The sequence below is a fragment of the Cervus elaphus genome, chromosome 2 (genome assembly GCF_910594005.1).
Source record: "Cervus elaphus chromosome 2, mCerEla1.1, whole genome shotgun sequence".
Taxonomy (NCBI): Eukaryota; Metazoa; Chordata; class Mammalia; order Artiodactyla; family Cervidae; genus Cervus; species Cervus elaphus.
Window position 1 is genome coordinate 5,727,186 of NC_057816.1, and position 25,099 is coordinate 5,752,284.

Below are 25,099 nucleotides of genomic sequence, written 5' to 3' on the forward strand. Positions count from 1 at the left end.
GGGTAGCCGGAGGAGGTGGTGCTGTCTGGGGCATCGTGACAGGTTCCCCCCGCCCCCCCAACAGCCTCACCCCCCCACCCCCGGAGCACAGCTGCATCAACTGCCCCGCCCCTGCCTTCACCGCCTGCCATTGGCTGGGACCAGGCCCCGCCCCTCAGTGGCGGCCTCTCATTGGCTTAGTTCTTCGCTCATGCTTGCGGGGGTGGGGAGACGCGTCATTCCCTGGAACCTTCCGACTTCCTTGCTGTTTGTCTGGGTCGTCCGTCTGCCCATCGCTGGCCCCAGGCTCGCTCTCTGGCCCCAGCCCTCTCTCGCTCGCTCTCAGCAGCTGTCTCTCTCGTGCCCGCTGGCCTGCCTCTCCTTCCCGGCAGTCGCCTCCGCCTCTGCCTGCCTGGGTGGCCGCCATGGGCCGGAAACGGCTCATCACTGACTCCTACCCTGTAGTGAAGAGGAGGGAGGGCTCCGCTGGGCACAGCAAGGGGGAGTTGGCACCAGAGCTAGGTCTCTGAGATGTGGGAGGGCGGGAGGAGTGGACGCGAGGGACATGAAAGGACGTGGGCAGTGGAAGGGGAAGTGAAGTATGTCCTCTACTTCCGACACCCGGCCTACTTCCTACACCAGTGGACAGCAGAGGCAGAGGGGCGGTGAGGGCTGGGGAACAGTGGGTCAGCTGTGAGGCAAGGGACAGGGGACCAGCCCGGCAGGGCATAGGCCTGGGCAGGCCTGAGGAACAGCATATCATTGCAGGGGAAGAGCCCCTACCCCTGAGCGTGGATGAAGCGGAGCTGGAGCTGCTGAGGCAGTTTGACCTGGCCTGGCAGTACGGGCCCTGCACAGGTGAGAGCCCCTTAGGCCCGAGAGCACATCCAGGGGCCAGTCCTGCCACTCACACATCTCCCAAGCAACCCCAGCCCCTGCCTGACCCTCTGAGCACAGCCTCCTGAGACGGGGGGTGTGCAGGTCCTGACACACCCCTCCAAACATACTCTCTAGCCTGGACCCCTCGAGGCCTGACTGTCTTCTTCCCACTCCTACAGGGATCACACGGCTGCAGCGCTGGCATCGGGCAGAGCAGATGGGCCTGAAGCCTCCCCCAGAAGTGCGTCAGGTGCTGCAGAGCCACCCCGGGGATCCCCGCTTCCAGTGCAGGTCAGAGACGAGCCGGGGAGCGCTCTGGGGGGTCGGGCAGGGACTTCAGGTACCACCAGCCTGCTGGCCCCGCATGGGGGCTGTCCTGACCTGCGGGAGAAGTAGGTGTAGCCTTGGGGATCATCACTGGGCAGGCAAGAAGGTTCTACAAGGTGCTGGGCTCAGGAGGCAGAAGCTTGCCTACGTTATTCTTATCTCTGAGCTAACGGTGGAGGAAGGGTACACCTGGGGCCCAAGGAACTGTTTCGTGCTCAAAGGTTGGCCAAGGACTTTAGGCCGTGGCCAAGAGCTGGGGCTGGTGAGAGCAAGTGGAGAGACTTCACTGACTCTGTTTTCCCTCCATCCCAACTCCCCTGCACAGCCTCTGGCATTTCTACCCCCTCTGACGTGCCACCAAAGACCTCCCGCCTGCTACTTGAGAACCGGACACAAGCCAGAGCCAGCTGCTGCCCCGCGGCTCAGCTCTGCTGTGGAGAGCATTTGGCAGAAAAGAGGCTCACAGGGAAGGAAAGAGGCTGAATCTGGAGGTCTAACCAGCAGGGTTCCAGGGCCCTCTCTGAGAATCAACACAGCGGAAGCCAGGTGCCCCCTACACGGAGAGTGGTCTCTGAGGACAAGGGCCTGGCCATGACCCTTCTGAAGCCTGCCACACCCCTGACCTGGAGCCCGTGGTCCCTGGCATAATGTGGCAAATCAGGCGCAGCTTTGGGCAGAACCAGACTCTGGCAGAAGGCAGATGACCTCAGAGGCCAAGATGCACCCACACCTCAGGCTGGGAGCCTGAGGGCAGAACTGGCTGAGCTCACAGGGCAAGGGGTTCACTAGTGCTTATCAATAAAGAACTCTGAGCCTGGAAACCTGACCAGTCTCTTTATGGGGCCCTGCCTGGGCTGTTGACAGGTGGCTGAGAACCAGCACCGTGCTGTCCTGCAAGGTGTTTGTGTCTCTTCCACTCCTAACCCGAGACCGAAGAGGAAGGAGAGACACCTTCAAAAAAAAACAACCGTCGGTCCTTATAAGCGCTGGGCAACCTCTGGCGCCCCCTGGTGGTGCACAGGAGAACGACTCTAGCCACCTTCACCCATCAGCCAGGAAAAAACCACTCAACCCATCACCTAGCCTGCCCAGTGCTGCCTAACTCACAAAAATGGGTCCTTTGTCAGAGCAGGACCCATGGACCCACTTATAAGGTTCAGACAGACATCACATTCCCAGCAAGCACCTCCACTTGCCACTGGGGGCCAGCTGGCTCCAAAGCAGGGTTGGGGGAGGGTTTCAACCCACGGGACCTGCTCAGAGATGGCCATCATCTGAGGAGCTTCGGTAGGGAACTGACAGGTCCTGGAGATGGAGGACAACTGGCTGTATCGACAACAATGCTTAGGGGACCCTAGGACATGGAGAATGGAATCAGTGCTTATAAGGTGTCACCTTCATGTGATGCCTCAGCTCTCTGTCCTGCAGCAGCTAGAGACAGAACTATTAATTCCTTGGAAGCAGGCCCAGGGGGCAGCCAAGTGGTCTTTTTAGTCCCCATTTTATTGAGCACTGATCATGCCTCAAGTACTTTGAATGAATACATTCATCTCTAAGTTTCCAAAAACATCTTCACAGTAGGTTTTACATAGAAGGACACTGAAGCCTAGACTGTTGTACAGAGTTGCTCAGAAGCACCACCAAGTATGTGGTGGTGCAGAGACTAGGGGCCATGTGCACTAGGCTCTTCGAGTCTCCCCCTGCCCCACCTGGCTGCTGGGCACCTGCTGTGTGCCGGACTGAAGAGGTCCTCTGGGGGCATTATTAGTGGTGAGGAGATGGACAAAAACAAACACATAAGTATTACGTCAGGCAGTGGTCAGTGCTGGGCAAAACGAGGGTGAGAAGACAAAGAGTGCCAAGGGTGCTAGAGAAGCTATGAGGGGAGGCTCTCCGACAGGGTGGCATCAGGAGGGCTTCCGGCAGAAGACACAGCCAGCACACCCTCCCCAAGGCCGGTGTGCTCCCAGCCCGGTCAGGGAGCAGCACGGAGACCAGGGCTGCCGGGCGGAGGGAGTGAGGGGAGGGTGAGGGGAGATGAGGACAGACGGGTAACCAGGGTGGTCCCAGGGCTCCTTGCAGACCAGGGTGAGGAACCTGGATTTTATTCTGAGCGAGAGAGGAAGTCGTCAATGGGTTTTAAGCCAACAAATGACAAACTGATGGCTGTTGGTAGAAAACACAGTGGGGGGCGGGGGGCAGAAGAGGCAACACAACCACTCAGGAGGCTGTTGGAGTTGGCCTCGTGAGAGGTGATGGTGATGCACACCAGGGTAGGAGATGGAGGTAGGAAGTGGCCAGATTCCTTCTGTATTTTGAAGGAAGAACTAACTGACAGGACTTGCTGATGGGTTGGCTGTGGGGTTTAAGAGAGAGAGGAGCCAAGGATAACTCCAAAGGGTTTGGCTTGAGCAACTGGAAGAACAGAGTTCCCATTACTAAGATGGGAAAGATTGCGGGAAGGGGAGGGTGGGGCGGGGAATTAAGAGTTCAGATTTGAGGTCTGTGACGCATCCAAGCTGGGGAGTATGCAGTGATGGATACGTAAGCCTGGAATTCCAGGAAGAGCTCTCGATTTGAGATAGAAATTTGGGCATCCTTTAGCTGGCAATGAAAGCCATGTGTGGGCATGAGATTACCTGAGTGAGTATAGTTAGAGGCAAGGGCCTGTGCAAGGAGACTGAGGAGGGGCAAACAGGAGGAAGTCAGGAGAAAGGAGGGCCTGGGAGGCCTGGGCAGAGGGTGTTTCAAGGTCTCAGATGCTTCTGACAGGCTGGTAAAATAAACCTGAGAAGTGCACACTGGACTTGGCCACGTGGAGGCCACTGGAGACAAGCGGTTCCCCTGGACTGGTGATTATAGGACTGGGCCTAGAGTGGGCGCAGAAGGAGGGGCGGTGGAAGTGGAGACAAGGAGGAAGCCAGGCCTTTCAGGGACCTTTCACTGTGAAGGGAGCAGAGAAGTGGCAACTAGAGAGGATGTGGGGGGTCAAGGAACGGTATTTATGATTTGTTGTTCTGCTTCGTCTTTTGTGTTAGGGTGATAGCACAGCACAATGACCCAGTGAAGGGGGAGATCCAGTGGGGTGGGGCACTGAGGGCAAGGAGACAGAGGAGGCAGTGTGATGAGTGGAGTCTGTGAAGGTGAGGAGGGCCAGGCCTAGCACAGGGAAGAGTGTGGCCTTAGATCAGAGCATCCTTGGTGACAGGCAGGGAGGCAGAGGGAGTGGGGGCAGATGCAGGGAGGAGGGCATGGCTGGGGGAGGGAACATTCAAGAATCAGATGTTTGCTGACAGCCTGGTACACTGGGAGGGAACGGATGTTTACCGAGCACTGACCCGTGCCATCTGCTGCGCTTCGGGTCACCCAGCTGACTGCTCAGAACAATCTCGTTAGGTGAGTATCAGCCACTTTCACAGATGAGGAAACCGAGGCTGAGAGGAAAAGCGCCCTGCTTCATCAGTGAACACCAGGGCCCAACTCCCACCCGGGTCTGTCTTCCCACTCTGAGACCGCACACCTGCATTCCTACCCACATCTGTGCTCCAGGTGTTTAGGGTGGCATCGGAAAGACCTACCCATGTGGAAAGTGGAAAAGCAACGCACTGCGAGTGCTACCCTGGGGCAGGCAGGAGGGACCGAGCACAGCGTGTCACAGGGGGCCTCACTGCAAGGGCCCTGAGTCCAGGGCTGCCACATCTTGCTACATGACCCCTGCTCAATCTCATCACACTTGGCTCCTCAACTCATCAGGCCCCTGCTTCTCAGACCTTTCCACTGCAGAAGGAGTGTACACTCACCCCTGGGACCACTCTGAATGTTCTTAGTAGTTGTGTGTTTTATCTTTGGCGAGTTTTGCATTCTATTCCATGGTATGTCTGAAGTAGTTGCTGTAACATAAAAACGGCTGAACCTGGGGCCTCCCTGGTGGTCCAGCAGTTAAGACGCCCAGCTTCCACTGCAGGTGACGTGGGTTCAATCCTGGTTGGGGAACGAAAATCCCCCATTGTGCATTGCGCAGCCAAAAACAAAACAAAAACGGCTGAACTTACTTATCAAGTAAATGAACCCCAGGAAGACGCATTCATGTGTGGCCTATGGCTGGTTTCAAATACCATGACACACCCACTGCCACCAGCCGAGGCTGAGCAGCGCGGTAAAAAGCACCCCACAAGTGTGTACTGGGAGGAAATGGGAGGCCAGTGGCCCTTGACGGGTGCGTAAGAGTCAGCAGACAGAGGAAAACATTCTCGACTGAGGGAGTGGGCTAAGCAAAGGCCGTGAGGAGGGGTGGGTGTGTGCACCCAGGGGAAACGTGTGGGGACCGCAGCACTTGCTCTGTGAAAATCAGCACAGCCCAGAGCTAGCGTTTCAGTGCTTGCTATGTACCCAGCACTGTCCTAAGTGATCTTTATCCTCACAGCAATCCTAGAAACGATTATAAACATTTGGTAAGGCGATCTAAAGAGGACACTCAGGCACAGAAAGGTTAAGTGCTTGCCCAGGATCACACAGCACGTGACTGTGAGGGACGGGATTTGATTCCAGAGCCCCGCTGCACAGCCTGCATCCATATCACGTGGGATGACACTGGCGAGGTGGCTGGGACTGACCGACACAGGGGCTTGAGCCTGGGGCCTTTGCAGTGCGGACTCCTCAATGGTGAAGACAGTGCCTAAGGGTTCTGAGCAGAAGGGTAGTCATTCTGGAGAATCTGTCTGACCAGGTATGAGAGGCTAGATGGGGAACAAACTGCGGGCAGGAGGACCAAGCAGGAAGCTCTAAAATATTCAAAACATGGGTGCTGAGACCCAGATGAGCAGACAATGCAGAGGACAAAGTAAGAGAAGTCACAAAGGAAGCTGGCAAGACTTGCCTTTGGGAAGCCAAGGATGGGGAGGAGTGGTCAAATATGACTCAGGTTTTGAGCGTGGATGGATGAGAGAATGCTGGTGCCGTGGGCAGAAAAAAATGGAAACTGGGAGGGGAGGACAGGCTTGATTTCATGCATGTTTAGTTTGAGATGACAACAAGACGTCCGACTGGAAACATCTATTAGGCAATGGGAAGCCAGAGGTCAAGTGCTGAAGCAAGGACAGAGAGTGTGTGGAATCCAGGGGACTGAGGGGAATCACATGCCGGGAACTGACATTCGAGCCCATGAGCATGGATGAGTTCTCTGAGAGAGGAAAGGTAGACAGGGGGAGGTGGCACAGATAGGACCAAAGGTCACACTTGGGAAAAGTCTCTCTAGAAGGTAGAAAACAACTAGCAAAGAGGAGGGGAGAGTGTCAGAGTGGCAGGAGAGGCCACGTCGTGTCTGGGAGGTTTCCGAGAACCTCACACATGGTAGCGCGGGTGTGATGATGCCAGAGACATCAAGGAAGATCTCGTTAGGAGGAGATGGCAAGGAACGGGGTGTCTCACCCTAATTTGGTCCCCACATTTCCTGCCTCCCTCTGTCCCTGTTTTGCAGTTCTCCCTGGCAGCTCAGCTGTCATAGTAACCACCATGCCACACCCATCAATGAGGGGCACACTGATTCATTCTTTATTGACTCAGGTGTGGCAACATTTATCCACCTTCAAACTCAGACAAACTCGCTGGTAGCGTGAGGGCTTAGGGAGCTAATTTACCAAGAAACTTGAGTAAACAGGGAAAGGAAGATGTTTCTGAGTTAGTCTAGAAGTAGATGGGAGCCACAGCAGTGCCAGCTTGAGCGGGGCTGACACCACCTCGAGGACTTAGGGCGTCTGCAACATGATTGCTAGTTTCCTTGGCAGGTAGGCTGGCCTCCAGTTCATCCACCTGAGTCCTAAATTAGAAACCAGCTTTGTGCTGGTCTCGTGCTGGTCATGGCAGATCAGAACCCTAGTCCCTAAGCCCCAAGAGCTTACTGCAGTGGGAGACAGAGAAAAGATGTGCCAAAGAACTGTAAACGCTGCCACAAGATGGGTGTAAACTGGACTCTGGGAACTCAGACTTCCAGAAAGGTCCTTTAACTCAGCATTCAAGGATGAGTAGGGGCTTCCACATGGCTTCCACCCAGGACAAGTGCCAGGTAATTCTTGAGCCCTACTTCGGTCCTTTCTCTTCTGAAGGGACAGGCATTTCCTAGAGACCTCCTATGAGGAGGAAGCCTCTCACCTCACCAGGAGGTTCCCTTGGCTCCTCCTCCTGTGAGCCCCACCCTGACTGCATGCTCTTCTCTCCAGGCACTTTCCCTGAGGAGAATTAAGGGTTCCTCCTCTTCCTGTGAAAGTATTAGTCACTCAGTCATGTCCAACTCTTCGTGACCCCATGGACTATAGCCTGCCAAGCTCCTCTGTCCATGGGATTCTCCAGGCAAGAATACTGGAGTGGGTTGCCATTCCCTTCTTCAGGGGATCTTCTTGACCCAGGGATCGAACCCAGGTCTCCTGCATTGCAGGCTGATTCTTTACCATCTGAGCCACCAGGGAAGCTCATATTTTATTATGTAGCAATGTGTCACACTGCTACAACTGGACATTTCAGCATCTCCACTGCCAGAGAGTATGTTATCCTTGTCACCAGAGTAACCGGCACAGGCACTGCTGCATAGTAACCAGTCAATCTTAAGGGAGATCAATCCTGAATATTCACTGGAAGGACTGATGCTGAAGCTGAAGCTCCAGTATTTTGGTCATCTGATGTGCATAGATGACTCACTGGAAAAGTCCCTGATGCTGGGAAAGATCGAGGGCAGAAGGAGAAGAGGGCGTCAGAAGATGAGATGGCTGGATGGCATCACCGATGCAATGAACGTGAACTTGGGCAAACTCCAGGAGATGGTGAGGGACAGGGAGGACTGGTGTGCTGCAGTCCATGGGGTTGCAGAGTCAGACACGAGTGGGCGACTGAACAACAAAGCACTCAGAGTTGAGAGAACCCTCCCGCCTCACCCACACCTACCATTTGACCTGCTGGTCCTATCCAGCCTGTGAGAATCATTTAGGTCCCAGTTCTGGAGGCTAGTCCTGAACTCCAGTGCAATTTGGTCTCCTAAGTCACTTCTTCGGGTTGTGTGACCTCAACGGCAGGAGCCATCTTTTCCTAGAGCCTTCTTGTCAAGGAAGGCATCAAGGCTGTCAACTTCTTTTTTTTTTTTTTTGCATTTGATGAGATTTTATTTTCAGAAAAAAGGCAGGATTCATTTCAGTCTGTCCAGCACATCACAAAAACAAAGATTTAAAAAAAAAATCAAGAAATTTCACCTTTATCTGTAAAAGTCAAGCTATGCTGTTACATACAGCCAAGATTGTAAGCATACAAATGTCATTAAGTCTACTGAATCTTATTCACCAGTACCCACAAGAAAAAAGGCAAAATTTTGTCCTCCTGAAAAGGTGGGCACTTTTTAGCAAACTGATAATGCTTCTGAAAGCCTCAGCATTTGTGATGATGCTAATAGCCCCTACAAATGTATTTTACACAATCTGTGCTGACTCAGCTAGGAGCCTACTGGCTGTGTGTCGGCAGGTAAACACATCCCTGCAGGCCTGCTACTGTTCATGATGACGTTTGCAACTTTTCAAATCCTAACCCCAAAGGCCCCTCCTGTTCCAGTCACTCATTATACATACACACATGAAGAGTGTTCCTACCAGTAACAGTTAAAATAAGCATACTTAATAACTGCAAGTCATATGTAACACAGAATATTCAAATGTTTAGTTTTTAACTGTGTGTGACAAAGCCAAGACAGCCTACCATGTCAATAGAAAAGGTAGGCAGTGGAAGGGAGAGTTTTAACACGCTGTTCATTTATGCTACTGAGTTTTTCTAGCGAAAGACAGCAAAGCCAATACAAAATTGAGGGACAGAGGAAAACAGATTTGAGCCACTGGTACCTCTTGAAAGACAAACCTTGTGTTTCCATGCTCTGCCATCTGGAAAGTTTACCTCCTTCCCAGGCAGCTGAGAATACAATAGTCATTCCCACTACTCTTCTTTAAGAATTTCATTGTCCCTGACTGACAACCCACATCTGAAAGATGCATCATGCCTACCTGAATACAAGCGCCATGAAAGGCGAGCATAAAGCATTCCTTCTGAGAGAAACTGTTGAAAAGGAGACCCTTGCCCCAGCTACCCCAAGAAAGTACTGATCACGCTAATTACATCCAAGGAACCAGAGGGAAATGTCTAAGGATTGCAGAGTAGCTACTCAAGCTGTCCCTGCAAAGCTGGCCCCACGAAGTGCAGAGTAAGAAGCATGTCAACTCACTCAAATTACATGCAGTTCACTCTTAACTTTTTTCAACTCAAACAGGTCTTCTCTGCCAACAGGACTGGTCTTCAGAGTCTTTCTGAGTTCCTCTATTATTCAAGTTGCTCAAGCTAGTTTTAGTCTTTTCCAACAGGATCCAATTGGAAAACAAAAAGCCTTTAGAACACAGCATCACATGAAGGAAGGAATATATAGAAACAGGACATGCAGGAGAAGCCCTCCTGGCATAGATTTAGAGATAAAAGCGGAAGACTGCCACTAGCAACAGAGTGACCAGCAGTGGTGTCTTCTCGGATATACTCGTCCTGTCACTTTTGTTACACAGGTTCTTCTGGCAGCAGTGATACTGGAGCTGCTTCTCCCCTAAGCTTCTTGCAATGAACTCAAAATTGCAATCTTGATACCTCCAACACTGGTGGTAAAATTTTAGCGGCACAGCCTTAGCGTAGAGACAAGCATCTTGATTCTGTGAACAGTTGATGGCTGTAGCGCAGTCCACTTGGTTAACACAGCTGTAGCACTGCAGGCTGTGACCTAGTTGGCAGAGGACAGCCAGGAAGAACAGGAGCCCGAGCAGGATGTACCCTCCTTTGCTTGCCATTGTGACCAGCTACAGAGTCTAAAGGCCCCAGGCCTCCGCTTCAGCGCCGCAGAACCTACGACAACCGGCTTCTGAAGCAGGATCCTGTTCAATTCCTGTTTTGAAACCTGCACCCTCTCTGGCCCAGCCCGCTGAGCATTTATCTGAGGTCCTCTGGGCTTCCCTCATAGCTCAGTTGGTAAAGAATCTGCCTGCAACACAGGAGACCTGGGTTGGATTCCTGGGTCGGGAAGATCCCCTGGAGAAGGAAATAGCAACCCACTCTAGTATTCTTGCCTGGAGAGTCCCATGGACAGAGGAGCCTGGCGGGCTGCAGTCCATGGGGTCACAAGAGTTGAACATGACTTGGTGACTACACCACCACCACCTCTCGATGGAGTGGAGACAACATCCAGCCAACGTCTCTACATGCTCTCAAGAGCACAGCTGCCCAGGATCCTTTCACCCCCGCAGTGCTGGTGTGTAAACTGGTACACCCCAAAGACACCAATTTGGCCTTGTTTATCACAATTACCAGTACACAGATCCCTTTCAGTGCGTATGTAGAAATGTACCTTACAGATACTCTTGTATGTATAAAATAACATTATAGCACTGTTTGTAATAGCAAAGACTATAAACAGCCTAAACACCTATCAATAAGGCAACCAGAAAGTAAGTAGTAGTACACAGTGGACACTGCACCCTGTGAAGAAGTTTGAGGAAACTCTTTATGTATTGGTACAGAATAGAATAAGCTCTGAAACAAATAGTTAAGTGGGAAAAAAAGGATTTACAGAACAGTGTGCACACTATGCTACAGTTTGGGTTAAAATGTGTGTGCATTCACCTCTTTCTTGCATATAATATCTCTGAAGGGATACCCACGAACTCAATACCATCAGTTGTCTTTGAGAGGAAGGTAACTTGGTGGGTTGGAAATAGGAATGAGGGGAAATTTTCCATTAAATGAGACTTTTGAACCTTGAACTTTATATTACCTATTTGATCAATCAATAAGAAAAAAGTCTCACCATATCCATGTTAATGTGTTTATTTAATAAGTACTACATGGAACTAAGATCCCACATGCTGTGGGGCATGGACAAAACAAATAAAAATAATAGAAACAATTCCACTAGGATACAAGGGTTTTGTATCACGCACTGCGATGGTTTTGTGCATTTTCTGCACTCATGATGCCACACTCTTTTAACTATATTCCACTGGGAGAATATAGGGAGAAAAGGGGCTTCTACCTGTCTGTTTGGTGGGGTCTTGGCAGTGGGACCTAAAGGAGATCAGTCTTGGGTGTTCATTGGAAGGACTGATGCTGAAGCTGAAACTCCAGTACTTTGGACACCTCATGCGAAGAGTTGACTCACTGGAAAAGACCCTGATGCTGGGAGGGATTGGGGGCAGGAGGAGAAGGGGATGACAGAAGATGTGGCTGAATGGCATCACCGACTCGACAGACATGAGTTTGAGTAAACTCTGGGAGTTGGTGATGGACAGGGAGGACTGCCATGCTGTGATTCATGAGGTCGCAAAGAGTCAGACACGACTGAGTGACTGAACTAAACTGAACTGGCAGTGGGAAGGTCCAGGACTCACTTCTTTTTTTTTTTTTTTTTCAGGACTCACTTCTAGCTGGCCCATCTCCTTGTTCACTAGACCTCTGCCAGGCACCTGGCACTGCGCTACACTGGGACAAGAGGGAACTTGTCATGGGAACAGGTTTCACAAGAGTGCAAACATGATGAGTCCAATATAAGTCCGACCATTCATTCATTTATTCATTTAACAAATGCAAATGGGGCATCTGCTAGAGTGAGTCGTGTGGAGAATATGTGGCTTGGGTCCCAAGCCTTAAAGAGTTTTCAGTCTACTCTTAAATACATCAAAAGATATGCCACTTCATTCCAAACAATACTGGCAAAAGGGCTTCCCTACTGACTCAGTGGTAAAGAACCCGCCTGGCCAATACAGGAGACATGGGTTCGATCCCTGGTCCGGGAGGATCCGACATGCCTCGGAGCTACTAAGCCCGTGCACCACAATACTGAGCTCATGTGCCACAACCGCTGAAGCCCACACACCCTAGAGCCTGTGCTCCATGACCTGAGAGGCCACCACAATGAGAAGCCCCAGCACTGCAACCAAGAGTCGCCCCCACTTGACACAACTAGAGAAAAGCCTGCACAGCAATGAAGACATGGCCCAGCCAAAAATAAATAAATACATAAGAAAATAAAGACTGGTAAAAGCTGAAACATTTGACCAGTTTAGTCTGTTGACAAGGCTTGGGGGAAACACACAGGAGCAGAAAACGTCACAGCCTCCATGGAGGGGAATCTGATAGCGCTGACAAGACGACACGGCATTCACCTTTGACCCGCAACCCCGCTTCTAGGAATTTACCCTGAAGAGTCACTTCGACAAACAGGAAACAACATATGCAAAAGCATATTCGCCGGCATTATTCGTGAAAGCAGAATATTGGAAACACCCTAAATTCTGATCCACAGATTAAACAAACCCTTTCGATGGAATACTGTGTAGCCATTTTGAAAAATGAGGAAGATTTCCATTAGCTGATATGGAGTGATTACCAGACAAACTGTTAAATACATAGTATACTATCATTGGATAAGAAAGAATGGGAAATGAGATACATATCTGAAAAAAGAAACACTGGAAGAGTAAACTAGAAACAAATAAAATGGTTACTGTTTGGGGCAGGTAAGAAGAAAGTGGATGAGATAGGACGGGAATGAGATTTCTCTGAATATACTTTCGTATATAATTTCAGCTCTTGAACCACATAAACATTTTGCATATTTAAAAATGTATCAAAAGAGATTTTCAAAAATCCTAAAGTTGAATATAAATGGTAGCAAATGAATCCAACTATATGTTAATAATATAACCTCACAGAAAAATAATATAAGAATTGTAAATTTTGAACACAATTCATGGACTTCGTAAGAACAAAAGAACCACACACAAAAGAAATCTTGAGCTTTACTTAGTAGGTTTGTTGTTGATAAATGGTATTGATATATAAATTCTAAAACTGTTTTGCTGTCTTTTTATTAAAAATATTTTTAAAAAATGAATAAATATATAGATGTTTGGAACCAGAGACTTCACTGTGAAAAAAGGGAGATAAAATATGGAATTGAGGGATACTTCCCTGACTGTACAGTGGTTAGGACTCTGCATTTCCACTGCAGGGGGCATGGGTTTGATCCCTGGTCAGGGAACTAAGATCCCACAAGCCATGTAGAGAGGGGGGAAAAATTGGAATTGGGGAAGGTGGGAAAGAGTTCTGAAGTGTTGGAGTTGAATTGGAGGTATCAATATATTGATTTTTTTTTTAATTAACTTTATTGAAGTATCATTTATCTACAACAAAACTATACAGATTTTGTTTTCTTTTTATTTTGGCTGCCCCACCAAGATAACAGTTATTCACCAGTGTAACTACCAATCCAATCCAATTAAGATCTAGGACATTTCCATCAGCCCAGAAAGTTCCCCCATTCTCCTCTGCACCTTGTCTCTCTCTCTTCTCCCATCTTAGACAACTTGATCCCTATATTCTAAGATTTGTTTTGCTGTTTCTGGAACTCATATAAATGCTACCATTCAGCATATCTGGCTTACATCAACTCAATATAATATCTGTGAGATCTACTCACGTTATTGTATATCAGCACTTCTTTGCTGCTGAATAATATTCCATTGTACAAATATATTAAAATGTAGTTATCCAGTTATCAGTTGATGAACATTTGGGTTATTTCTAGTTTTGGACTCTAATGAATCAAGCTGTTATAAATATTTAGGTACAAGTCTTTGTATAGGCACATATTTTCATTTCTCTCGGGTAGATGTCAGTCAAATTGCTGGGAGGTGTAATATAATATACACTCAATTCTACAAGAAACTGCCCATCTGTTTTCCAAAGTGGTTCTTTTTATATTATTTTTTAATTAATTAAATTTTTTTTGCTGCGCTTTCTCTGTATATTTTCTATTTCATTAATTTCTGCTCTTCACTATTCTTTCCTTTGGGTTTAGTTTGTTCATTTTTACTTTTATTCCTTTTTTGAGATAGTAGTCATATAACTGCCATTATTTGGGCTTCCTGGTGGCTTAGTGTTAAAGAATTTGCCTGCCAATGTGGGAGACACACGTTTAATCCCTGGTCCAGGAAGATCCCTCATGCTGCAGAGCAACTAAGCCTGTGTGCCACAACTATTGCGCCCGTGCTCTGGAGCCTGCCCACCACAACTACTGAAGCCCGTGCACCCGGAACTGGTGCTCTGCAACAAGAGAAGCCACTGCAGCGAGACGCCCACGCACTGCAGCTAAAGAGCAGCCCCCACTCACCACAACCAGAGGAAACCTGCACAGCAGCGAAGACCCAGCACAGCCGAAAATAAATAATAACTAAAGAAAAAAGCGTACAATTCAATGGTTTTTAGTATATTCACTATGTTGTGCAATAATCGCCACCATCTAATTCCAGAACATTTTCATTACTCTATTAACAGTCAGTCCTAGTTCTCCCCTGCCAACCACCAGTCTGCTATCTCTATGAACCTGCCTATTCTGAGTATTTCATGTAAGTGGAATCATACAATATGTGGCCTTTTATGTCTGACTTCTTTCACTTAGCATAAGGTACTCAAGATGTGACTCTTTTATTTATTTTTTATGGCTGAATAGTATTCCATTGGGCCGATATATCATATTTTGTTTATCCATTCAACAGTTGATGGACATTTGAGTTGTTCCTACTTTTCCACTATATGACTAATGTTGCTATGAACACCTATATACAAGTTTTTATATGAATGTATGTTGGGAATATTTTCAGAAGTAGAACTGCTGGATCATATGGTAATTCTGTTAAACTTTTTGAGAAACCACCAAACTTTTTCTGGCTTATTAAGGTAGAAATGTAGAATATTGACTTTAAAATTTTCTTTTTTTTCTGATATAGGCATTTAAAGTTAAATATTCTCCTCTAAGAACTTCTTTAGCTGCACTATACAAATTTTTGATATGCTGTGCTTTCATTATGGTTCAGCTTTAAATATTTTCTAATTTCATTTGTTTTCTTGACTCATTAGTTATAAAGAAATACAGTCTTTAATTTCCAAACATCTATGGATTTTCTAGATATATTATTTATTTATTTCTAACTTAATTCCACTGTGATTAGAGAACATATTCTATGAGATTTTAATCTTCTGAAATTTATTGAGATCTATTTTATGGCCAAGGATATAATCTAGCTTAGTGAGTATTCCATATGTACTTGAAAAAAAATGTGCATTCTGCATTTATGGGGTGGAGTTTCTTTAAGCTCCACGTTCTTTAAGAGAGTTTCTCCTCTCTTGATTGTCCTGCTGATATGCTGTGCTGATACGCTGTCCTGCTGATATGCTGTCAATTATATCAGGTTGGTTGATTGTATTGTTTAGATTTTCTAAATCCCATTGCTTTCTTGCCTAAATGTTCTACCAGTTATCAGTAAAGGGGTTTTCAAATCTCTGAATGCAATTATCCTTTTGTCGGTTTTTCCCTTTAGTTCTGTCAATTATTATTTCATTTTTTGTAGCTCTGCTATTAGGTGTATACATTTAGGATTCAGGTTGCACTAGTGGTAAAGAATCTGCCTGCCAATGAGGGAGACATGAGACACAGGTTTGATACCTGAGTCTGGAAGATCCCCTGGTACAGGGCAAGGTAACCCACTCCATATTCTTCCCTGGAGAATCCCATGGACAGAGGACCCTGGCAGGCTAGAATTCACGGGATCGCAAAGAGTCGGACAGGACTGAAGCAACCATGCATGCACACACATTTAGGATTATATCCTCCTGTTCAACTGACCCTTTTTTGATTATGAAATGCCTTTTTCTCTGCTATTTCGCCTTGTCTCAAAATTTACTTTATCTGATACTAATGTAGCCATACAAGCTTTTAATGTACATAATATATCTTTTTTTCATCTTTTATGGTCTGTTATATGTATATTAAAATTATATCTCTCTTAGATATATATAGTTAACCCTCGAACAACACATATTTGAACTGCAGGGCCCACTTATACATGGATTTCTTTTCAATAAACACGTACTACAGTACTAAACTGTCAGCGGTTTGTTGACTCTGCAGATGGAGAGCTGCAGATAGGGAGGGCCAACTATAAAGTTACACTCAAATTTTCCACTGCTGGGTGGGTTGGTGTCCCCTACCTCTGCACTGTTCAAGGGTCAACTATAGTTGGGTCTTGATTTTTCAATCTGACCAGCTCTGTTTTTTAACTGGAGCATTTATATTTAGTGGAATTATTAATACAGTTGGGTTTAAATCTGTGTTAGTTCGCAAGGGCTGTCATAGCAAAGTGCTTTGTGCTGGGGGCCTTAAACAACAGAAATTTATTTACTCACAGCTCTGAAGCAAGAAGTCTGAGATTATGGTGTTGGCACGGTTGGTTCCTTCTGAGGTGGGTGGGAAAGGATCTCTTCCAGGCCTCAGTCTTTGGCTTGTAGACAACCATCATCCCCCTGTGTCTCCATGTTGTTTTCTCTCTGTCCATGCCTGTGTCCAGATATCCTCTTCCTATAAGGAAATCGCCGCCGCCACCGCCAAGTTGCTTCAGTCGTGTCTGACTCTGGGCGACCCCATAGACGGCAGCCCACCAGGCCCTGCCGTCCCTGGGATTCTCCAGGCAAGAACACTGGAGTGGGTTGCCATTTCCTTCTCCAGTGCATGAAAGTGAAAGTGAAGTCACTCAGTCGTGTGCGACTCCTAGCGACCCCATGGACTGCAGCCTACCAGGCTCCTCTGTCCATGGGATTTTCCAGGCAAGAGTACTGGAGTGGGGTGTCATTGCCTTCTCCAATAAAGAAACCAGTCATATTGGATTAGGGTCTACCCTAATGACCTCATTTTAACGTAATACCTCTATAAAGATTCCACCTCCAAAAAATTTTTTTAAATTTTAACAGATAAGAAAAAGAAGACTCTACCAAATACAGTCACAATCTGAGGTGCAGGATTTCAGTATATGCTTTGATGGCAGACACATTTCAACCCATAACAAAGTTTATCATCTTGCTATTTGTTTTCTATTTGCCTCACATGTTCTTTTGTTCCTTAGCTCTTTTCCTGACTTCTGAGGAACTGAATATTAAATCTATATTAATATCATATATAATTAATAGCATATATCTAATAGTATTCATTATTAATATAGATACCTGCGACACATTATAATTCAATATTAAATATCATTAATATTATACTTTATTTCCTCTCTTTGGATTTTAGCTGTATCTTTTTATCATTTTTATTATTTTTAATGATTGTTTTAGAAATTATAACATGCATCACTAATTTATCACAGTGTAATTGAACACATTTCACAAAAGAAGCTTTAATTTCATTTATTCTCCCATCCTTTGTACTATTATATATTTTATTCTTACATATATCATAAACTGCACCTTACACTTATATTGCTTTTGCTGTAAACAATTATTTGTCTTTTATGGAAATTAAGAAAAGAAAAAAAATTCTTTTATAATTACCCAGAATTATCAATTCTGTGGCTCTTCATTCCTTTCTATAGATCCAAGTTTCCAAATTTCCTTTCAGCCTGAAAAATTTCATAGTATTTCTCATAGTGCATGTCTGCAGACAATAAATTCTCCTACCTTTCATTTTTCTGAAAATGTTTTTATTTCTCTTTCATTTTAAAGGATATTTTCACTGGATATAGAATTCTAGACTGAAACTCTCCCTTTGTCAGCAATTTAAAAGTGTGATTCATTGTCTCCTATCTGCCTTTTCTTCCTCTCATAGTACTTCTGTATGTAATGTGTCTTGGTTCAGCATCAACATTAATGAGATAAAGCAACATGAAATGACCAAAACAATGCAACAGAGACAACATGTCCCTCATGTAGTATTCTTGCAAAAAGGTTTAACCTGAATTTAATTGTGAAGAAACATTCAAAGAAAATTTAAATCAAGGGACATTTTACCAGAAAACTAGCTTAGATTCTTCAGAAATATCAATGTCATGAAAAACAAGAAGGCAGGAAAACTAGATTTTAGGGATATTTGGAGAAATGCTATTATGGCCTAATTAACCTAGATAATAATACTGCATTGTGAAATTTCCTGGTCGCTATGGTAAATAGTTCCACAGTTCCTCATAAAATTGAACATAGACTTACCATATGACCCAGCAATTCCACTTCTAGATATATACCTGAAAGAACTGAAAGCAGGGACTCAAACAGATGCTTGTACACCTGTGTTCATAGCAGCATTATTCACAATAGCCAAAAAGCAGAAACAAGCCAGGTGTCCCTCAACAGATGAGTAGCTAAACAGAATGTGATCTATACATACAACAGAGTATTGCTTAGGAATGAAATCCTGATAATGCTTCATGGGTGAACCTTGAAGACATCATGCTAAATGAAATAAGCCAGACACAAAAGGACAAATACTGTATGGTTCTACTTACATGGTTCCACTTACTGAAAACAGGCAAATTCATAGAGACATAAAGTAGGACAGAGGTTGCCAGGGGAGGATGGAATATTTACTAGGTACAGTTTCCTTTCAGGATGATGAAAAAGGTCAGGATGTGGATAATGATGATGGTTGCACAGCATTGTGAAGAAATTTAATGCCACAAATATATACTTAAAATGGTTAAAATAGTAAATTTCATGTTATGTATATTTTACCATAATTTTTAAAAAGGATATTGTGGTTATATGAGAAAATATTCTATTTTTAGGAGATATGGGCCAAAATATTTAGGGATAAAGTCTCTTAATGCCTGAAACTTATTTTTAGTGAATCTAGGGAACAAAAAGAAAGACATGTGGCAGGAGATTAACAACTGGTGAATTTAGATATGTGTTTGTTGTACTACTGCTTTCAACTAAATCTAAAAATGTTCAAAATAAAAAGGTATTCAATAAATACATATATACATATTTTTTTTAAAACTCTTTTATTTATTTGGCTGCACTGGGTCTTGGTTGTGGCATGTGGGATCTAGTTCCCTGACTAGCGATCAAACCCCGGCCCTCTGCATTGGGAGCGCAGTCTTAGCCACTGAACCACCAGGGAAGTACCTCAATAAATATTTTAAAATGAATAAATGAACGTGACAGAGGACCCTTCTAGATAGAAAGAACAGCAGGAACAAAGGTTAAGGGGAGGAAAATTGTTTTCAAGAAACAGTGAGTAATCTAGTGTGATTTGAGTCAAAGGTGCATACTAGGACGTTCTGGGAGATAAGTCAGAAAGGTAGGTAGGCTGTGTGCCAAACTGGGAAAAGCCCTGAACAAAAGAACAGAGAGTGTGTACTGTACTTGGCAAGCAACAGGAGCACCATGGAAGGCAATAAACATGGGAGTAACATGTGAAGTGATGCAATTCTCCTGAAAGGTTAATCTAATCAGGACACTCTGGACAGACCAAAGGGCATCACAGTTAGGAGGCTATTATAGTAGTCTAGGAGTGGGAGCAGGAGCTTGGGTTAGGTACAGGAAGTGGGAATAAAAGGCAACTGTTTTGTGGAGGACCCACAGAATTTGATAACTGATTAAATGTGAAAAGTAAGGGTTATCACCCTGAGATTTACACCTACGTATAAATAGAGGAGGTGGGAAAGTCAACAGGAGAGAAAAGTTTGAAGCTCAAGGCTTGAAGAGAAGAATTATAAGAAAAAGGAATAGGTTTAGTTTTAACCCTGTCTTCTTGTCAAATGAATCCTTCACAGACCCTCTGGCTGTCAAATGGTCCAACTTGAAACAGAGTTCTCCATTAGACCAGCCTCACCTGGCCCCACAACCCATCCCCGAGACCAGCAGGCCCTTTGAGCTGACTGGTATCCTGAGACCTTCTCTGGACTACAACCTTCAGGTTGTAGCATCGCTTCAACCTGATTCCTTTGCACTTGGCTTTCAGGTAGTTCTGTCCTCTTGCTCTAACCTTCTCTATTTTCAGAGTCCTTTTTCCGTTGTAAGAGGAGAGGAATCAAGTATCTGCCTGAGAGCACCAGTCCTGCAGCATGCAGGCCAAGCTCAGCCCTCCTAAGCAGCCCAGGCATGAGTGGGCCAGGAGTGGAGGGAGGAGAGGGAAGAGATGACATAGCAGGGCTGAGGTGAGGGGGAGGCTGCAGCAGGATGTAGGTGGGGCAGCAGGGACCACCCGAAGCATATCTGGCTGCAGGGAGAGCCTGTAGGCCTTGCTCCAGCCAGCCACACCTGCCATACAGGGCACCTAGCAGTACTGGGGCTTGGGGGATCTCTGCCAACCAGCTAGTCATCCCACTGACCCTCAAATAATTCTATTTGTTGCCCCCAAACCACTTACTCTATCCCCATGGCACTTAGCCTCCCAGTTTCCCCAACTTCCCATTTCTGTTTAGGAAATAAAAGCCTGGAGTCGGCAGGAGAGCGGACATTCTTAAGAGGCAGAGTTCAGTCTAGCACAGGAACGTTTGGGACATGAAGATAATCAGACTGTGCCCAGAACTGGACAAGGCATTGGGCTGAGCCACCAGTGAGAGTGGAAGCCATGGAGAAAGTCAGAGGTCTCAGAGCCAGTTCTCCAAACCAAGAGATGAGCTGCATAGCAGAGCGTGGCCTGCGGATACAGGTGGTGTGAAGACATGCCCAGCTTCATGCCGTCTCAGGCTGTGTGAAAATCAATAACGTGGGGTGCATATAATCAGCTCTTTTTCCCCATGCCAGCCTCCAGGGCAGCCTCCTTCACCCAAACTGTCGCCTAACCTCCACAATTACGTCTGGCCTGAGTTAGGCCAATATGTGGGGCCTCGCTTTAGCCAGGGCTTTCTCTGTATGCCCTCCCTGCCACTCTTGCCTCCCCAACTTTACCTCCAAGGTTCACTGAGGGGTGCCAGTGGGGTGGGGGTAGCATCACTGCCCAGGCCAGGGAATCCCACTGGGCAGATGTTACCAACTTGCCTCCCCACCCATTGGGAAGACGGCTTTCATATTCTTGGTCCTCAAGCCCAGATACAGAATTCCCTAAAATGTCCTAACCCTCCAGGGCCACTGCCTGGGAACCAGTAAGCCTGGCAGAGAAAGGAAAAGAGTGCCAGCACTGGTAAGACCTGCTGCCATGGGAACAAGTCAGCAACTTGCAAGGATGTGAGAGTGAGAGGCTCTGGTCAAATATGCTCAGTGACAGAGAAGCTGGGCTGGAGAACTGGGGAAAATGAACTGGGAATTCTGGCTGAAATGGGAGGAAGGAGAGCTCTGGTTTAACTGCAGGTTAGCCTCGGACTGTGGCTTTATCAGGAGGCAGATGGCACGACTTCAATGACAGCCAAGGCTGTAGAAAGACCCCTGGTCTCAGTGCTACCACTGGCTCTGTGACCTAAACCTAAAAACTCAATATCCCGCAGATGGGAAAGTGAAAGTCATAAGACTTTTCAGCTGTTGTAAATTGCAATAGATCATCATGACCCTGCAGCAGGTTGATGGAGGCAGGCCCTGAGCTGCACCAGGTCTGGAGTAATGAAGGCTTCCTGGGGCACTTCACTAACACGGGAACCCTGACACACTCAGCAGGCACTTACCTGCAGCCAGTGGAGTAGAGCAAACTGGAGAAGCAGGGCAGAGAGGAAGTGCAGGATCCCAGGTGGGAGCACACGTTACCGGAGAGATGGCGTAACAGCTCACTTTGGGTCACACCTCCAGGAAAAGGAGCATTTGTGGCGCCCAGACGTCCTGCACCACCTCACATCTAGTGAGAAAATGGAGTGTCAGCTGTGGTCCATCCCTTCCTTGGTCGTACCTACTTAACCTCTCCCCAGTTTTCTTGTTCAGAGGATGACCACATCCTCTGTGAGCAACAGAGGATCCCAGAGGACATCTAAACAAGACTTGGGAGGGTTTGTCCTGTCCTCAAGCCATTCTCTCTTCAATCTTCTCTGTTCTGCCTTCCTCAAGTAACAGCTCCATCCCAGATCCTAAAGAAGTTCTCCACTCCCCAGGTCACTGGACAGCTGCTCTGAGTGGTCCGCTTCAGCATCAGCTCCTGGCACAAGTTCAGCCCTAGGCGGGCCTGTGGAAGGGCAGGGCCTAGAAGCCAGCCTGAAGATGGTGCTGCTGAGCCAGCCTCATTCCTTTGCAGCAGCTGTTGGTCTCAATAATCTGTTGGTGTGGTACATAGTTTCCCACTCCCAGGTGGGTCAGAGCTGGGAGAGGAATATCTCTGGGGAAGAGTGAGCCACAGAAAAAGAAGAGCCAAGAACGACACAAAAGCCACAAGAGCCAAAGGAGTGTCCATCACTGGTACTCAAGATTGCTTCGTGATCCTGTGCTGTACTGAGGCTGAAGGGAAGAGATACACCGGCTCTGAGCATCCAGCCTTGGGTAAGAAGGCCTAGGTTTTCCCATCAGGATCAGCCTATAAAACCATCCTGCCTAGGAGGAAATGACTCCAAAAATTAAGTTCTCACAGTGGCTAAGGAATATTTTTGAAAGTATCAGAACTGATGGCTGGGACAGGGGACAGCACTTATTACAGGTAGGCTAAAAACTCACTCCCATTTAACCATCAAAAGCCTGAGATGGTTCTATCATTACCCCCAGTTTTGCAAATCAGGAAACTGAGCCTCAAGAGATGTAGCCACTTTGCCCAAAGTCACAAACCCAAGCGTCTCTGGCTCTTCTTGCCCAGACCATACAGGTCCCTTTTTTTTTTTTCCTTTTGCATTTGGTCTGCAATGAGGGACAATGACCCCATACCTGCTAGACAAGACCTTAGGGACCATCTGCTTCAATCTCCTTATTTTAAAGAGAGGAAACTTGGGGCCAGAGAGATAAAGGGACATGTTCCTTGGGTCTCACAGAACCAGGAACTGCTCTGCAACAGAATGGCAATGTGCGCAAGAGTACCAGGCCAAGCTCCACTTTACAGAGGGGGACGTGAAGCCCTGAGCGCGGGTCCCCGATCCATCACAGGCAGAGCGGAATCCAACTCCGGGGGCGTCCGTTATCCTGCCGGATGCTACCCGCACCTTCACCTGGGGCGCCAATCATCAACTCACCGGCCCGCGCCCCGGGAATACCTGTCGGCGGGGTGCAGGCTCTTGGCAGGGGGTGACAAAGCGCTGAGTGGGACCAGCAGGGCCGCGCGGACCAGTGCCTGACTTGGTCTCGCCAACCCGGCTCCTTTCGCCTCAGAACGCGGAGGCCCGGAGGCTGAGGAGAATTGGGAAGCGCTGGCCCCAGCCCGAAGGCAGGGCCACCTGGTCTCCTTCCCTCGGGCTCCTATTTTGCCCCCTCAACAGTCTATGGACCAGGTCCTGGCGTCGGGGCACCACAGAGAGACCGACAACCGACTCTCCTCAGAGTCTAGCCGCCGGCACCCGGGAGGGTAAGGTTCCTATGGAAACGGGGGCAGGGGGGAATCTTCGCGCCTGCGCAGCGGCGCTAGGCACACTGGGAAATGTGGTTTCTAGACTGTCACCCGACGGCCAGAGGAACGGACGCAAGATGGCGCCCCAGCGTCGCAGTCGGTTCTGAGCCTCCACGTTCCCCGGCCGGCCTGGGCCCTTTCTGGGTGCTGCCGGGGTAGGAGAGGCCGTGGAGGCCGAAAGGTAGTTTCTCTTGGTAGCCGCGGCTCTGAGGCGTCTGGGAAGCGAGGTGAAGAGGGGGGGTCGCGGTCTTCGGAGCGTTTCGTCTTGCCGTTTGAAAATTTATCCTGAGGAGGGGATGCCCTGGCTGGTGACTCGTCCCAGGCCGGGCCGAGCCGGGCCGGCCGGAGGGAGAAAGATGTGGAGATGGGAGCTGGCCCAGGAGCTACCGGGCCTCGGTTTCCTTATTTCTAAAAGGGTGATAATTGTAATAGCTCCCATTTCTCCTCTTGAGAGTGTTGCAAGGTTTATATGAGATGATTGATGTGCAGATTGGACAGTCCTTTAAGAACATAAACAGGCATTCCCATTCTCTGTAAATTAGTGCAATTTATGGTAAGGAAATTAGGGTAGTGCCTTTTAGAATTAAAAATGCACGTAGTGGGACTTCCCTAGCGGTCCAGCGGTTAGGACGCCATGCTTCCAGTGCAGGGGGCGTGGGTTCCATCCGTGGTCAAATTTTTAAAAAGAAAATTTAAAAAATGAAAATAATAAAAAACATGCACATAACCTCTGCTTCAGCGATTCTAGAAATAATTCCTATGAAATTAGTGGTCATGTGTGCACAAGAAAGTATATACAAAGTAATTAGGCATTACTTGAAATGGAAACAAAACAACAAATCATTGATAGATGACCACTTAAATAATGATGGATTCCATTAAAGAGGATATGTGTGGTTATTTTTAAAATTAGACAGAGCTTACTGTACTGATGTGCAGCTCTCTGTGATATGAAAAAAACTGTCAAAATGCAGGATGTTAATAATAATGATTTAATTTATATTTTAAAAAGAATATACAAATATATTGGATGACTTAGCATGGAATGTCTTTGGAGGGATTCAAGCTGGTAACAGTGTTTGCCTGTGAAGGATTGGAGGGCAAGATCAGATGGAGACACTATTTTCATATCTTTTTTTTTTTTAATACTGTATTTTTTGCCCCTTTAGCAATTTGTGTGATCTTTGTCTATACATATAGTTCTTTCTTTTTGGCGCGGGGATGGGGGTGGGGGGTGGGGCACGGTGCCACCTGGCTTGAGGCATCTCAGCTTCCCAACCAGGGACTGAACCCAGGCCCCAGCAGTGAAAGCCTGGAATCCTAACCACTCGGCCACCAGGAAACTCCCAGTATACATATAGTTCTTAATCATTTATCTGCATTTTTGATACAGATAATTTTCCTTCCAATTTTTGTTTCTCCACGTGGTGAATTCTTACTTCTCAGAGTCCGTAGATTATAGTGGGCCCCACAGCTCTGAGTTCCTGATTGAATCCTGCCTTCCCAGCTGCTCAGACTTCAAGAGGGCAGGGCCTGGCCTTGACTTCCGGCCCAACATTGTCACCCCCACTTCCCCCC

At 47.1% G+C, this 25,099-nt stretch overlaps 1 protein-coding gene and 1 long non-coding RNA gene across 2 annotated transcripts; one reads left to right on the forward strand and one right to left on the reverse strand.

Annotated features, from left to right (window-relative positions):
• The first annotated feature begins 203 nt into the window (after positions 1 to 203).
• Positions 204 to 2,006, forward strand: POLD4 (DNA polymerase delta 4, accessory subunit). The gene is made up of 4 exons (XM_043925302.1): positions 204 to 501; positions 748 to 837; positions 1,038 to 1,149; positions 1,511 to 2,006. Exons 1-4 carry the CDS (start codon positions 405 to 407, stop codon positions 1,533 to 1,535), a joined length of 324 nt encoding a protein of 107 aa, XP_043781237.1. The 5' UTR covers positions 204 to 404; the 3' UTR covers positions 1,536 to 2,006.
• A 6,296-nt stretch (positions 2,007 to 8,302) lies between these two features.
• On the reverse strand, positions 8,303 to 24,901 carry LOC122708806. Its single transcript, XR_006345328.1, has 3 exons — positions 23,172 to 24,901; positions 21,675 to 21,841; positions 8,303 to 10,228 (listed from the first exon to the last, which is right to left on the reverse strand). It is a non-coding gene; the product is annotated as an uncharacterized LOC122708806 (long non-coding RNA).
• Between the last annotated feature and the right edge of the window lie 198 nt (positions 24,902 to 25,099).